Raw genomic sequence first — 14,830 nt, 5'->3', positions numbered from 1 at the left:
CCTGCACCTACAGAACGTATTTATGACTTGCGCGATGATAAAATCACCTGATTGTTTGCAGGTTTCTCCTCGTTCTTTTCAGGAATCATCGGCCTAATCGACCGGTGGTGGAGGAGGCGGCAGAGGTTGAGGTGGCCAGCAGGGATGCGACCAGCCCCGCCCGAAAGACATTAAAGGCCAGCAGGACGATTCAACACCGAAAAGGTCCCAGTTTCAGAAAAAGAAAGTTGCCGCTTTAACAGCCAGATATGCCACAGATAGTGAGAACGCAGCTTGGGAATCAGACATGGGCTCTGACCTTGCTGGACAGCGCGGCGGAGATTACCATAGTGCGAGAGGCCCTGCGTCCACTACTGAAGGTGACCGCGACTGACCGATATGTTGTTGTGGATACAGCTGACACTAGAGTAGCTCCCCCTGATAGACTTTATGAAATGGTCCTTTTAGTTGAAGGTGACATACAACGTACCATAAAAGGGGTATTTTGGGGAAATCTTATGACTACCTATGACATTTTGTTAGCGGAGGCTGACTGGCCCCCACCTTTTGTGCTCGTAGCTCCGAGAGGGGAGGAGGTGATCCTCCCTAGTTTCCCGCACACTGTCTCGAAGGAGCATGCCCTGAATTTTTCAGTAGAGTGGGCTAAAGCCCTTGCGCCGGCTCTCTACCGTACACACTGTGGTTGGGATACATTTTCCACACACCACGAGATTCCTTTACGGTCTATACCACAGCCTCAACCTCAATATCCCATCAGACGCAAAGCTAAGGCTTCCGTTGCGGAAATCCTTGAACAATTGGAATATCAAGGTGTAATTGAAACTTGTGTCACCGATGAATAACCCTCTTTTTACTGTGACCAAGCCAGACGGCGCGTTCCGTTTGGTATTGGATTACTGGCATCTTAACTCGCATTGTCGTACCTGTGCAGTACAGAATACCCACGGCTCTGCTTTAGTGGATGGTCTTGTGCGTAAACGGTTTAAAACCACACTTGACATTTCAAATGTTTTTTTTGCCCATAATTTAGATGGTCTGAGTTCCCAATGGACCAGTTTTACAAGTGGCGGCAAACAGCGCCAATACAAACGTTTAACAATGGGCTATAAGAATAGTCCAGGCGTGTTTGCTGCCCGCATTGTCTCTCTCTTAGAGTGAGTGGACACGGATGCGTGTTCGTATGTGGATGATATATATCTCACAGACGACGAGCTTTGGACGCATCTGTGTCGCGGTGACGGCATAATTTGTAACTTTTCGGACTTTGGTTACAAATTCAACTTTGCAAAGTCTCACATTGCAGAGTACACAGTGTTGTTCCTGGGCTACGAGCTCGACAATCAGGGTCTAGGATTGGCCCCTCACTTCTTGGAGAAATGCGCACAACTGCGCGCTCCTACAACTCTGAAAAAAATTACAATCCTTGCTAGAATTTTAAAATTTCAGGCGTACTTACATTCCCGAATATGCCCAGCGTATCAAGCCTTTGTATGCTTTGATACAACCAACTTTTACCAAATCGTGCTGGCTGCCAGAACACTCAGCTATTTTGCAATCTTTGCAGGCTGATCTTCTAGAATCTAAATTCTTACTGACTCGTGATAACCACACCAACCTGGTGATAAGAATCATCCCTGGGGCGGTGGGTTTCACATAGCTTGTACACTTCAGCAGAAATGCAGTTTTCCTCTGTGGAAAAAGTTTTGACAGCAGTGCAGATGGCGATTCTTAAGGAACGTGCACTGTCGCAGGGAAAACGCATGATGGTTGTTAGCCCGTATCTTGCATTAGAGGCAGTGACGAAAGCCAGTGTACCAAATTCTAAAGCTTTGCACCCACAGTGGATACAATAGGCAGCATCATTGACGTCTCCGGATGTCACATTTATTTTTGATGCCTCCCTACAGTCGCTGGAGTTTTTGCAGTATGAATTTGTTCATCCTGCGCCTTTGGCTATGCGGCCTTTGGAGGATTTCCATTGTATCATTTACACTGATGGTTCAGCGCAAGTTGCACATGGGTCTAAACACGCATACGTTTCCGCTTGCGCCATTGTGGTAGGTGCCATGGTGAACGATGAGTTAAAGTCCCGGGTCGTGCACACGCAGACTTTAGGGGACTGCATCGCACAATTGGCAGAGCTTCGTGCTCTGATGCTTGCATTGGAGTACGCTGATCCTAGTGTGACGACTCTTATTGTGAGTGATTCTTACTACTGTGTCCAGTCTTACAATGAAAACCTGTTCTTTTGGATTCAGAATGATTTTCGTGATTCCAAAGGTAGCACAATGAAACATAAAATAATCTGGGTCCGAGTGGCTGAGCTTAAAGAGCAGTTGCAACTCGTGTTTGTAATTCATACTCTCGGTCATCAGCGCGTAGGAGTCCACGCTGTTGGCGATTCGTTGGCCGATGAGGCCGCGAAATCAGCAGTATCGTCCTATTTGGTTGCAGCAGTTACACGTTCCAAAAGTAAGATTGATGATGACATCTTGGCAGCCATTGCTGCCACTGAGAAGGGAAGTAAATATCCTAAGGGGTTCCCTTCGAAGTATTCATACCACTTAAGTCCTGATAAAGTTCTATATGTGAAAATACCTGACGTTGGTGAGAGGTTGATTCCCAACGCGGATCGCAGCCGCACATTGCTCACAGCGGCCCATGAAGGAGTTGCGTCTGCGCATGCGGGTGTTTCGGCTACTGTGGCTCAGTTACAACAGCGTTTCTGGTGGCGGAGACTGTACAAACAGAGGCGTGATTATGTCCTTCAATGTGACATTTACCAGCAGATTAAGCCTTCAACTGCTGTGCGTCCGCCCCAGACACAGTTGTACATTTCTAATAAACCACTTGGTTGTGTTTATTTAGATCACTGTGGTCCTTTTTCTACTGATACTGCGTATACGTACATCTTAGTAGCAGTTGATTCATGCACACGCTTTGTGTGGGTGTGGCCACACCGCATCGCTGATTCACGGACTGTCATAAGAGACTTGCGTGTCTTTGTAGGGATTTTTGCCTGTGGTACTTTTCATTCGGATCAGGGTCCGGCTTTCGCCTCTAAGGCGTTAAGGATGCCATGACTTCGTTGGGGGTCCAAGTCAAGTTTTCGCCTCCATACAGGCCTGAGGGTAATAGTGTTGTGGAACGGATGAACCGTGATTTAAAGCAGTCTTTGACAGCTCGAGTTATAGGCACTGGCAGGAACTGGCTGGCCCACCTCAATAGCGTGCAGCGTGCTCTTCATAATCTCCCTAGAAGGTCTCTGGGTGGGCGGACCCCATACGAGATGCTCTTTGGTATCAAGATGTTCGTACCGGACCTTGACGGTCTAGACTCGGCGGCTGTTGCTGCCTCCTTTGACGAAGATGAACATTGCAATGTTTTACAGGATCTACAAAAGACAAGAGACAGTCTCGCAAAGGAACATTTGCCCTCCACCTCGGATGATGCGTTGCAAATCCCGGTAGTTGGCTGGCTACCTCAAGTTGGAGAACTGGTTCGAGAGAAGATCGAAAACAAGAAAGAATTTGGTCCCTCTTATCGAGCTTCAGTTCCAGTGCTTGGTGTGAAGGGCACAAGAACAGTCATTTTGCCACCACTTCCAGGTCGTAAGGAAAACAGGTATATCTCTATTGACAATGTCAAGATACACAGAGTGGCCAATTCTTCTTAGTATGACACCGGCGGTCTCATGTCCTTCGATTTTGAGAAATTCTGTTTTGGCCCCGGCTTCTAATCCAGTGCCTGATGTTGCCCTCGAGATGCCTGCAATTTATAGTCCTTTATTGAGTACACTGCCTGGTACTCAACTTGATGAAACTGACTACACTTACCCAACTGACTTATCAATGCCTGATTTACAAACTCGCTTGGCCACAGAATCCAGATTTTCATTTGACACTGTTCACACACATCAAGAAAGCCTTCAAGGATTACTGTTTATGTAAGACTGTTTAAAAAAATGTTATTCCCCCTTGGACCTATATTTGGCTTATGCTTTTTTCGATGTACCTTTTTATGTCAATTGGTTTTGTGTTTTATTTTTTCCGTCTCGTCAATGGACATTATGTCGAGGAGAGAACATGCATTCGACATATCAATGGAACATTGGCACCCCATTCCTCATCACACAGATTGAAGAGAGACTTGGCTTTTGTTAACGTCACTGCTTGGCCTGTCTTAGATGGGATTGTGTGGGATGCTGTTAAATTTCAAATCCATGCCCCCACTGAGGTTATAAATGTCCCTAATGTGCTTAGAGTTAACATGGGGGATGTAGTTAAACAAAATATACGTTCTGATGATTGGGACGTTCAGGCCGTAGAATCATTGTTTTTAGATTTGAAATATTATGCTGCCTTTGATGCTGAAGACCTGTATTTGGAGTCTGCCAATTACGGTGATTTGTATTGTTATCAACATTTTGGCAATCACTATCTGCATAAGACAAATACCAAGAGGCACACGGTCAATTATACCCAGTGGGAACACTGTCCAGCTCCTATACAAGGCAGTTCTGCTTCCATTTTGAAAAGGTTGACTTATTTTACAGATTTTAATCAGTCAAATCCCAATGCATTTTATTTTAAAATGACCGAAAAGTCCACATCCAAAGTTAGACTTACCGATACTAAATTATTGTACTCCAAGTCCTTTCTAGACCAGTTAGCTGTTGGGGGCTACGAGTTGTGGATGGATACCATTGACCTTAAATCAGTTTGGGGTTCTAAAAGCTGGCAAGTGCAAGGTACTGACGCTTTGCACCGTGCAGGTCTCATCCCGAATCATATGTTGTTTTTGAATTCTACAATTTCACAGACGACATGCTTTGGATTGGCTACTACTAAAAAATTAAACGCTCCTTCTTTTTCTGACTTAGAAGAATATTCAGGTTGGGGTAATACTACAAAATTTTCAATCCGACGGTTGCAAACTCTGTTGCTAAATTCTTCTTTTAACATATCCCAATGGCTGGTTGCTCTGACACAGAAGTCCTGACTCGTGCCAGCATCGTTTTCTGGGTTTAGCTCAAGGCTTTACACAGGTCAGGGTGGATCCCCGTTTTGAAAGTGACCATTCTGTGACTACCTATTTTATAGAAAAATTATGTCAGAATTGGCTCAAACATTCTACCTTGGCGTCAGTTAAACAGCATTTATCTAAACTGACCGACGATGTTGATCTGAATGATTTCATAAAAGGCCCGACGAAAGGTATATCTAAAAGATGGATATATGCTGTTTATAACGAATTCTGGAAAACATCCCAGATTGAGGCGGCTACCCGCCTTAGAGCTATAGATCAAGCTAAATTAGAAAAAGTGCGAGCAGTTGTAGATAATAGCATTAACACGCTTTCTTCCCGCATTTACACGTTGGATAATATTGTGTCATCTGTTGTTGATATTGTGCAAGATGAAGTATCTGCATTGTACCATGGTCAAAATCAATTGCGTTCGATTATGCAGTTTGCTTGGACCCTGCAGACCCTTAAGGCAGGAAAAGTGCCATGGCATTACATGAATACCTCTTCCCTGTTTGCCCCGTTTAATCTGACTGACAAGCAGCGTTTACTTTCAATGAAGGATGCATCTTTTTCCATGTTACACATTGAGAGGTTGGAGCCTTTACCGTTTTCTGTGGCAGAGGCCAATACTGCAAAGTGGCTTATCCACGGATTGATAACTCTCCCGTTTCCTCTGTTCGAGTTCAAAGGCTGTATGAAGTACTTTGCCATTGGTAGATACGAGCCTCTTGGAAGTTCTTATCTCTATGAAGCCTGGTCGCTTCCTTTTACATATAGATGCCTTAGGGAGGGCAAGGAAGTTTATTTGAATGGTGAAGAATGCACTGAAACACCGGATCACTCATTAATGTGTAGACATATCCAATTACATGGCTCCTGTAATCAGAACGAGCCAAATTTAGCCTGTATTTTGAAAGGTACCCCCGTGCCTGCTATCGTTCCCACATTCACATTACTGGCAAATGGTAGTTATTTACTATTAAACAATGAAGATTGCTGTGGGTTAATAAAAGCAATTGCTTATGTCGTTACCGTCAGTGGGCGTGTGGTTTGCTGTAAGAATGTAATGTATCCACCCTCGCATGGGAAACTTGAGGTTTCCATCTGGCCCAAGATTCCGACCTTGAAAGCAGAGTTCAATAAGATGAGTCGCATAAGAGCTCTATTGTCCCAAAAAGAAGTTGCCCTCACATCTGCTCGTGAAACATTTGTCCTTCACGTGGCTAACACCCGCACAGAGGTGCATGCTTTATTAAATACTGACTTGCCCTTGCATTTCGGTGAAATAGTTCACACAATCGTTAATGCATCCTCCACAACGGGGCTGCGCACTTTTTTAAACTGGTTAGTAGTGACCTTGTGACTTCATTTCAAACTATATTCGGGGTCTTTCCTGCTTTCTTTCATTCGATCTTTTCCAGCCTATTTGGTGGATTTCCCATACTACTGGCTCTGGCTGCAGGCGTTCTTTTGCTGTTTTGTTTAATTCAAAATGGATGCACGTCCTGTGTTTCGAGACGAACTGTCACGTCTGGTGCTGTTTCGCAACAAAATGCTTGAGTTCTATGGAGCGCTGCCTCTTGCAACCTTAAGTGCAGTTTATGGATTATCGTTTCGGTTTTCCTACTTTACATGTGTCCAGCCTGTTTTTCATTGCCTGAGTTGCGATTTCGACTGGGCCCTGGATTTGTCTCTGCAATACGGTGTCTCCCGATGTGGACTATAACCAGCTTACGAGCCCCTTAGTTGCTCATGAATTGCTTTGTTCTGACGGAGGGATTATGGCCTTTGCATCGATGCATGGAATACTGGGTCGTTGGAATGTATTCGCAGCGGCGCAAGATTTCTTGGCATACAGCTTCATTGAGAACCCACCGAGTTGTCCTCTGATGGTGCTAGAGGCTCCGGTAATTGAAGATCATGTATGTTCTTTCCCACTGTTAAATTGGATGGCTGAACTGTTTTCGGATGAGAACAGTGACTTCCTATTGAAGGCTGTTGCTGCATATTTTGCATATTCGATGTTAGGATGAGGTGTGTCATCGTCATTTATTGGACAAAGAACATTTTTTTTATTATTATTATTTTTTCTAGCATATGAAAACTTCTCTGCCCCAGGCCTATTGGCTTTGCTATGGCCTATGACTACATTTGCTTGACTATACGAATTTTGAAAGACTAATTTTTTTAATTGTTTTAATTTGCGCAAATTTGAGTTGACTGTTGTTCTTGAACTCTGCATTCCGTGCTCGGATCAAGGGAGCGTGTCATATAGATATGCTTTGCCTTCACACTGTGTCAAGTTAGCATGAGCTTATTAAAAGTTTAAACGCCATTTTACCTTTCTGCTGCTTCTGCACACGGCACATGTTGTTATTAGAGCTTTGAGCCGAGTAGAATATTTTGCTTCACACAAGAATAATATGTTTTGCTATTGTATCAGCTTTGCTTGGTAAGCTATGTCTGAACAGTGAGTGCCGAGGCCTTCAAAGTTATTTCAACACAGTGGTTGTTGTGAGGTCTGATCTGCGCACTTTCTAGACATAACACATATGCAGCTGCGGCCAACTCTGGCTTTAGGCGCGTTTAATAATGCACTGCGCAGAGCATGCACACACACTTGATGAATATTCGCATGCAGAGAGCTGGTGGAAGATGATGTGATCCCTTTCCACTAGGATCAGAGGTATGGGGCCACCCTTCTAAAACCCAAAGAGACCTTCTTTAGATATAATATAATATACTAGCAAGGGAGGGTAAGACTTAGGTGCCATTTAGCCTTCTTCCCTTTCGTATTTTAACATGCTTTCTCCCTTTGTATTTTATGGACTAGTAACTATGCTGATAACCTTGTTGCTTATAATATGTTTACTTGTATTAGCTAAGATACTGCGCCTGAGAACACGGCATTAGAAATAAACATTTCAAACTTGCACGTGTCTTCATTTACTCCTTGTTCTGGATTGATATGTTGGTATAACGAAAGAGTGTTCATGTGTTCCACGTTACCTGAGGTGTTCTAAGTCCATGTTCTGGGTTGTCTAAATCATTGGGGGTATGGAAGAACCAATGAGACACTGATTGCTAGTCTGGTAGGGGATTTTGGGTACTAAGGTGAGTTTTGGCACACCCTAATTCACTGAGGTTCCAAGTGCACAGTTCTTTGTGAGAGTAGGATCCTTGCGACAGTGCATTGCTTGTAATTTTCCCTGCTTAGGGTGCTTGGTTCTCTCCCATCGGATTTCACTATTGTTCCTTTTTGTTGGCCATCCAATGTGTTCACTGTTCCTCCTGGTTGGACATAGCAATGGGTAACGTGTCGAGTAGTTTTTTTTCCCCGGCATTCCTTGTTTTGTTGTTTCCTTGCCATTGTTTTAGTGACGAACAATCGTCATATATTTAAGTTGTTTTTGAAAGCACACTTTTACCAACACCGAGACTCTAACCTGGTTCCCCAGATCCGAAGTCGGTAGCTCTTGAGGTTACGCCACAACTTCTCTCCTGCCGGGCATTGGCGTCTGTGTGTTTGGCTGCAACTTATTTTTTGTTTTTTAGTTGCTTTTCGATCAGCCTGTGTTTTTGGAATGTTTAATTTTGTTCCTTTTTATTTTCCATGTGCACATTGTTTGTTTTGTTTACAATCTAACATTGAGTTTGCACTGAAAAACAGACCCTCAATGTGAAGTTTTCACAGCGGATTATAAAGTCTGCTTATTTGAAACAAAAGGCACTTTTTAGGGTTAAGCTTTCGCTTGTTACGGGACACTTTTTTGTTTGTTTTATTCAGTACCTCTAAAACAGCTGGGGTATCAAGAAAATCAGTAGTGGAAAAAATAGTCTGCCAGACGTGACCGGCCTGCCCTCTCTTTCCAGCTAACTTGTGCGAGTAGTCCTGCGCATGTCTGGGTTTAGCAGGGAGAGTTGAGCAAGTTTGGGATCTACTGCAAACATACTAACAAGGGCAGAGACTTCCTGTAGGCAACTGAGACTTTGGGTTTTGGCATCCTGACTTCTGACTCCTGGTGATAGACCTCTCCACTCCAACCTACCCCACTCCAAACAATCCCACTCCTATCTATCTCATCCAGTCGACCCCATTCCAGTCTACCTCACTTCAGTCCAGTCTACCCCACCATAATCCATCCAGTCTATCACACTCCAATCTACCCCACTCTCCCTAATCTACCCCACGCCAATCTGCTCTCCACTCCAATGTACCCTACTCAACTCCAATCTACTCCTCTCTACTCCAATCTACTGCACACCACTCTTCCCCAATCTACCAAACTCCAATCTACCCTACTCCACCCCATTCAAACCCACTCCACCCCAATCTATCCCAATTTAGTCTACCCACTCCCTACTCCAATCTACCTCAATCTCCTCCACTCTACTCCCCTCCTATCTACGCCACATCATTCCAATCTACTCCACTTCCCTAGTCTATCCCACTCCACTCTACCACACATCAAACCTACTCCACCCAGTCCACCCTATCCCAATCTACCCCATCCTAATCTACCCCACTCCAGTCTACCCAAATCCAATTACTCCACTCTCCTCCAGTTTACCCCATTCGATCCATCTTCATCTCACCCTGCTGCAATCTACCCCATCCCACACTACCCACTCCATTCTACCCAACTCCATTCCAATCTACCCTACTCCACTCCACTCTTCCCCCAGTCTATATCACTTCATTCTATCCAACTCCACTCCAGGCTACCCTATTCTACTGTACCCCAATCTACCCACTCCAATCCAACCACTCCATTCCAATCCACCCAATTACACTCTTCCCCCAATCATTCTCACTCCACTCCAAACTCAACTCCACCCTAATCTATCCAACTCCATTCCACCCCCAGTCTACCACACTCCATTCTACTCTACCCAATCTACCCCACTCTACCACTCACATCTACTCCACTCCACCCAAATCCACCCCACTCCAGCCTACCTTACCCCTACCTACTCCAATTTACCCCATCCAATCCGCCCCACTACAATCTATCCCAAGTACTCCACTCTAGACTACTTCAGTCCACTCCAATCTACCCCACACTGGTCTACCCATCCCAATCTACCCCCCACCACTCTATCCAACTCCACTCCACTGTACTCCAATCCAATCCACCCCACTCTACAACAGTCTACCTCACTGCTGTCTATCTCACTCCAATCTTCCCTAATCCACCCTTATCTACCCCACTCCTTTCTAATCTACCCACTCTATTCCACTCTAGTCTAACCCAGTCTCCCCACTTCAATCTATCCCAGTCACTGCGATCCACTCTTTCTCAATCTACCCTACTCCACTAAATTTACCCCAGTATATCCAAACCAATCTACACCATTCCACTCCCATCTACTCCAACCCAATATACCCAATTTCAATTTACCCTACTCCAACCTATCATGCTAACCTACCCAATTCTTGCACTCCAAAGTACCCCAATCTACCCCACTCCATTCTACCCCACTCTACCCCCATTCCAGTCTGCGCCTATCAATCCCACTGCACTCTACCCCCAGGCTACGCAATTCCACTCTAACCCACTCTACCCCAGTCCAATCTACCCCACCGTACGCCACACCACTAAGTTTTGGCCACGCTGAACAGCAGCCACCCTGGTGTACAACATGGTTAAAACACAATCGCATAGGCAAGACCTATTTACTTTGCCAACGTTTCTTTTATTTAGCCACTTGCAGGGCCTATATATCGGCATTTGAATAGTTCAGATTATCAATAAGCATTGCACCCACCACAACAGACGTACAGAAAAGTAGAATGAACGAGAACATGGAAATTACTAGGTTTGGTAACAAAAAGGTGATTGTGTAACGTTAGAGCTAAGACTATATACATGTTATGGAGTTAATGTTACAAGTTTCAGGGAAAAAGTCACCTCCTCTCTGCAACAAACCGGTCCGTGATTAGTATTTGACACAGTAATGGATGTCACAACGCCCTTTTGGGCACTGATGTTAGTAAACCATCTCCTTTGCATCTAAATGACTTTTTTTGTTATTATTTAGCGTATAAGAACCGGTTTAATTTGAGAGGTTACAGTCATTGTGTTCATCAAAGTCAGAGGATCTATATGTGACAAACTCAAGACACGAAGGCTTTCTGCAGACTTGCTACTAATAGGTGATTCAGTGACAGTGTTTTTAGAAATGTTTTAAAGAGTTTTATATAGTGCGAACTAGACCCAAAGATATCTGGTATCAGAGCGCCTTACAAAGCACCAGTTTTGTTACACAAGGTCCCATTCATCTTTTTTGTTTGGCAAGGGGAGATTAAGTGATTTGCCCAGAATCACAGGATGTTGAGCATCGTTGCCGCGACTCGAACCCGGTTCCCCAGCTTTGACATCGACCGCTCTAGCCGTAAGGCTACATCCTCTCCCCATCTGGGAACGATCACCCTACCCTTGGGTGAACTACGGTAGTGGTTCTTAACCTGTGGCTTGGGGGACCCCAGGTGGTCAATAAGGCTGACTAATAATAAAATGAATAAATGAAGACACAACATTGAAAAATTAAAAGCACTTTCTATATTTTATTATGATCTAAACAAAATATTTAAATTTGTGAGCAATTGTTTGGTGTATACTTGTTTATATGTTTTTTGTGTATCGTTTTGAGGTTTAAATCGTAGAAAAAACTGGGGCCTGGGGTCCCCGGCTTTCAATAATGACTCCGTTGAGGGTCCCTGGATTCCATTAATGATTCAGTGGGGGTCCACAGAAGTCACAAGATTAAGAACCGCAGCTCTACAAAACTTCTTGCATGCTCTAATTTGTTTCTACTTCTTACACTGTTCTATATTTTGTTATATTCTGTTTTTACATATTTTTTATTTTGTTTCAGCTGGAAGCAGATGTGGCTCCAGGATTACTGGCAGAGCCTTGACCAGGCTGAAGCTCTCAGTGCCATGCTTCGCCAGAACGAGACTGAGCTGGGGAGATTTTGGGATTACATGCATGACATATTCACGAGACACAACACACAGCATTGATCTCTCACCATACTTTTTGTTACAAAATGTGCAATTAAGAGATTGCTTCCATCAGGTTACTTGTAGGCACAGCACACGCTTTCAAAAGGTGATGCTCAGGACGACACTATGGATGACTGCAGGATTTTCACAATGTGTTGTTCAATCAAGGACCCCGAAATCTTGACTCTTAATAAGGACAGTTTCAATTCCAAAAAGGAAGGTACCCACCTAGGGTTCATTTATAGGTCAGGGAGCTGAGAAAAACTCCCACCGACCTATGTACTTTCGCTAGCGGCTAACATTAGCTCTGTGGGCTACCCGCTGCTATACAGATCAGTCAAACATCCATTTATATTTATTGTTCATTTTATTATATTATTCAATTCATTCTTATTTTCATCTATGAAAGACCAACTATTTAAAAAAAAAAAAATCATCAATTATACAAAAATTAAGACGTCAGTGAAACTACTAGACCTTTATAAAGTGCAAATATACAAAAATACAATTGCTACATACATGACATGTTTGTTTCAGATGTATCATGTTATTAAAATTTGCGTGCACATTGAAATATACAATATATCCCCATACTTCAACCACACTCTCATCCTAACCTTCCACACAACACCACATTAGCGCACTCACACATCACATCACATCCATACACACACTTCCCAGCCTTAGTTGGCATACAGTTTTGGGGTCACAGAGAGAGCCCTTCATGAATGTCCATGATTATGTTGCCAGCTGAAAGCCATTGTAGACAGGTCAACGCACGTTTCAGTGGAAATTGTTAAGTGTGTCCGCATTCAGGACCACCCTTTGTAGATTCTTTAAAGTAGAGTGGTGGGTGGTCTGGAAACAAAATGTATAGCATCATTGTGGGGTGCCCCAATATCATAAAATTATTTTCAATGTTTCACAGAATGGTGAATACTACTCCACCGCCTATATAATAGAAAAAGACCCGTCACCATTTTGTCTGTTGAAAAGATATGAAAAAGCCAAACATAAAGGCCTGAACAAAAGGCAAGTTAAAGATGATAGATAAAGCAATTGTATGATAATGATGTAACCACTGTGTTTAAAAGACATAGCAGAAGGTGATTGTTCTTGACTTAATAACCCTCTCATTGTGTAGATTTGACATCTCATGTACAACCAAAAAGATCCCTAGTGGTTGAGCTGGCAGAGATAATATGTGGCCTAAAATATATGCCACCAACTGACCATATGGGACTGTGGGAGTTTTTCTCAATATAATATAAGGACAATTTCAAGCATTGAAAGGACATTTTGTAGCAGGTGACCGTTTGTTCGAATGGACTAACCTTCAAATTGTCCATAGTAATTGTCTAACAAAGCTTTGTTGTTGAAGGGAATATTTAGCATTGATGATTAGTAATTCATAGTTACACAAATGGCCACAACTGACATCAAACTGACTGTATTGTGGGGCAAGCCACCCTATTTTTATTTATAGTTTGCCTTCCATTACTTAACTTACAAATATAGTCTTTGACCAAATGAAGTGCTCGGTTTACAATAATGAAGGTGTCAAACAACTTTCTTAAATTTAAACTTGGGCCATCATAAAAAAAATCTTTTCTAGCTATCCAGTGCAATCATGTCTCCCTAGAGGAATGCAAATAGAAAGGAGGACAGGGAGACTGACAGTCCAGTATACACTCTCCCAAAGTATCACAATGCAATATAAGTATAGTGTTCTGAAATGTGGCTGCCCCCAGAGAGATTATCCCTGGCTGAACGTCGGTTCCCAAAGAAGTATGAGCTTGTAAGCAAAGTTGCCCTCACTCACCCGAAGGTGATATGCTTCATCATCGGGCGCTGCTCCTTGCCAGGCTGGCGCTGCGATGCCTGTCGGGCCCAGCAAGAGGGCACTTTATTGGAGATCCTTTGCTTGAGCTCCCTAGAGAAATGCACAGCGCACACTAAATACCGACTTCATTTATGATGTAATTAATTCAGGCAAATATGTTTAGAGAAGAAATGGTAATGCTGGTTAGTGCTTTTCTTTCAGTTGTCACACTATTAAGGCACCCTTACGAATGCCCCTTCTACATGTTGGATCATTACAATCCCCTCTAATAAGTGCTCTCTGTTCAGCTGCTGCGAGAGGCATTTTATTAGGAAGCCATGCTGAAAATGTTGTTTCATTTTATTGTTTGAACTTCCCAATTGAAACTCCTTAAAGCTTAAACATTTAGCGTTTTTCCTATTTCTCAGTGGAAAATGTTGTCCGCAGCTTAAAGATGAAGGAACATTAACTCAAATGTCTGTTTTGAACGGCTCTGATTTCTTCGTTATCCTGAGTCTAAGTTTTCTTTGTCCCAGTTCTCGCTTAATCTAGGTGTTCCACCTTCTGGACAGACCACCCTAGTGAATACACTACTGCAGAAATACTTTTTTTCATTGAAATCGCTGAAGTCTTTATTCCTTTTCCATGATGTTGCTGTTCTGTCCTCCATATCCTTCGACACTCCCCCAAAAAAGGACGCCTTGTACCTAAGTCAATGATTGTTGGAAGTGTAAAAGTACGAAATGTACCCAAAAAGTAAGGTTTGAGGGTGGGAACTGTGCCAGGAAAAAGAAAGCTTGGACTCAGAGCATTGAACATTACAAGTAAGTAAATACTTTATTATCTCTTGGCACATTTTATGTATTCCACCCACACTGAAAGAAAAAAAGACAGCTCAAAGGAAAACTATATGGGTATACATGAGAAGTCTTTATTAAAAGAAAAGGTTGAGGAAGTCTGGCAGCAGCATT

The 14,830-nt window shown here is 43.3% G+C and overlaps 1 protein-coding gene across 1 annotated transcript in view; it reads left to right on the top strand.

The window, feature by feature from the left end:
* POFUT4 (protein O-fucosyltransferase 4) overlaps positions 1-14,343 on the top strand; it is a 57,888-nt gene extending 43,545 nt beyond the window's left edge. Inside the window, exon 3 of the mRNA XM_078640628.1 lies at positions 11,908-14,343. Within this exon, the coding sequence (XP_078496754.1) occupies positions 11,908-12,055 (148 nt within the window). The 3' untranslated portion in view covers positions 12,056-14,343. The remainder of the gene's footprint in view (positions 1-11,907) is intronic.
* Positions 14,344-14,830: the final 487 nt, after the last annotated feature.

This window comes from Lissotriton helveticus, chromosome 1_1 (assembly GCF_964261635.1).
Source record: "Lissotriton helveticus chromosome 1_1, aLisHel1.1, whole genome shotgun sequence".
Taxonomy (NCBI): domain Eukaryota; kingdom Metazoa; phylum Chordata; class Amphibia; order Caudata; family Salamandridae; genus Lissotriton; species Lissotriton helveticus.
This window is presented reverse-complemented; position numbering and strand designations above follow the sequence as displayed.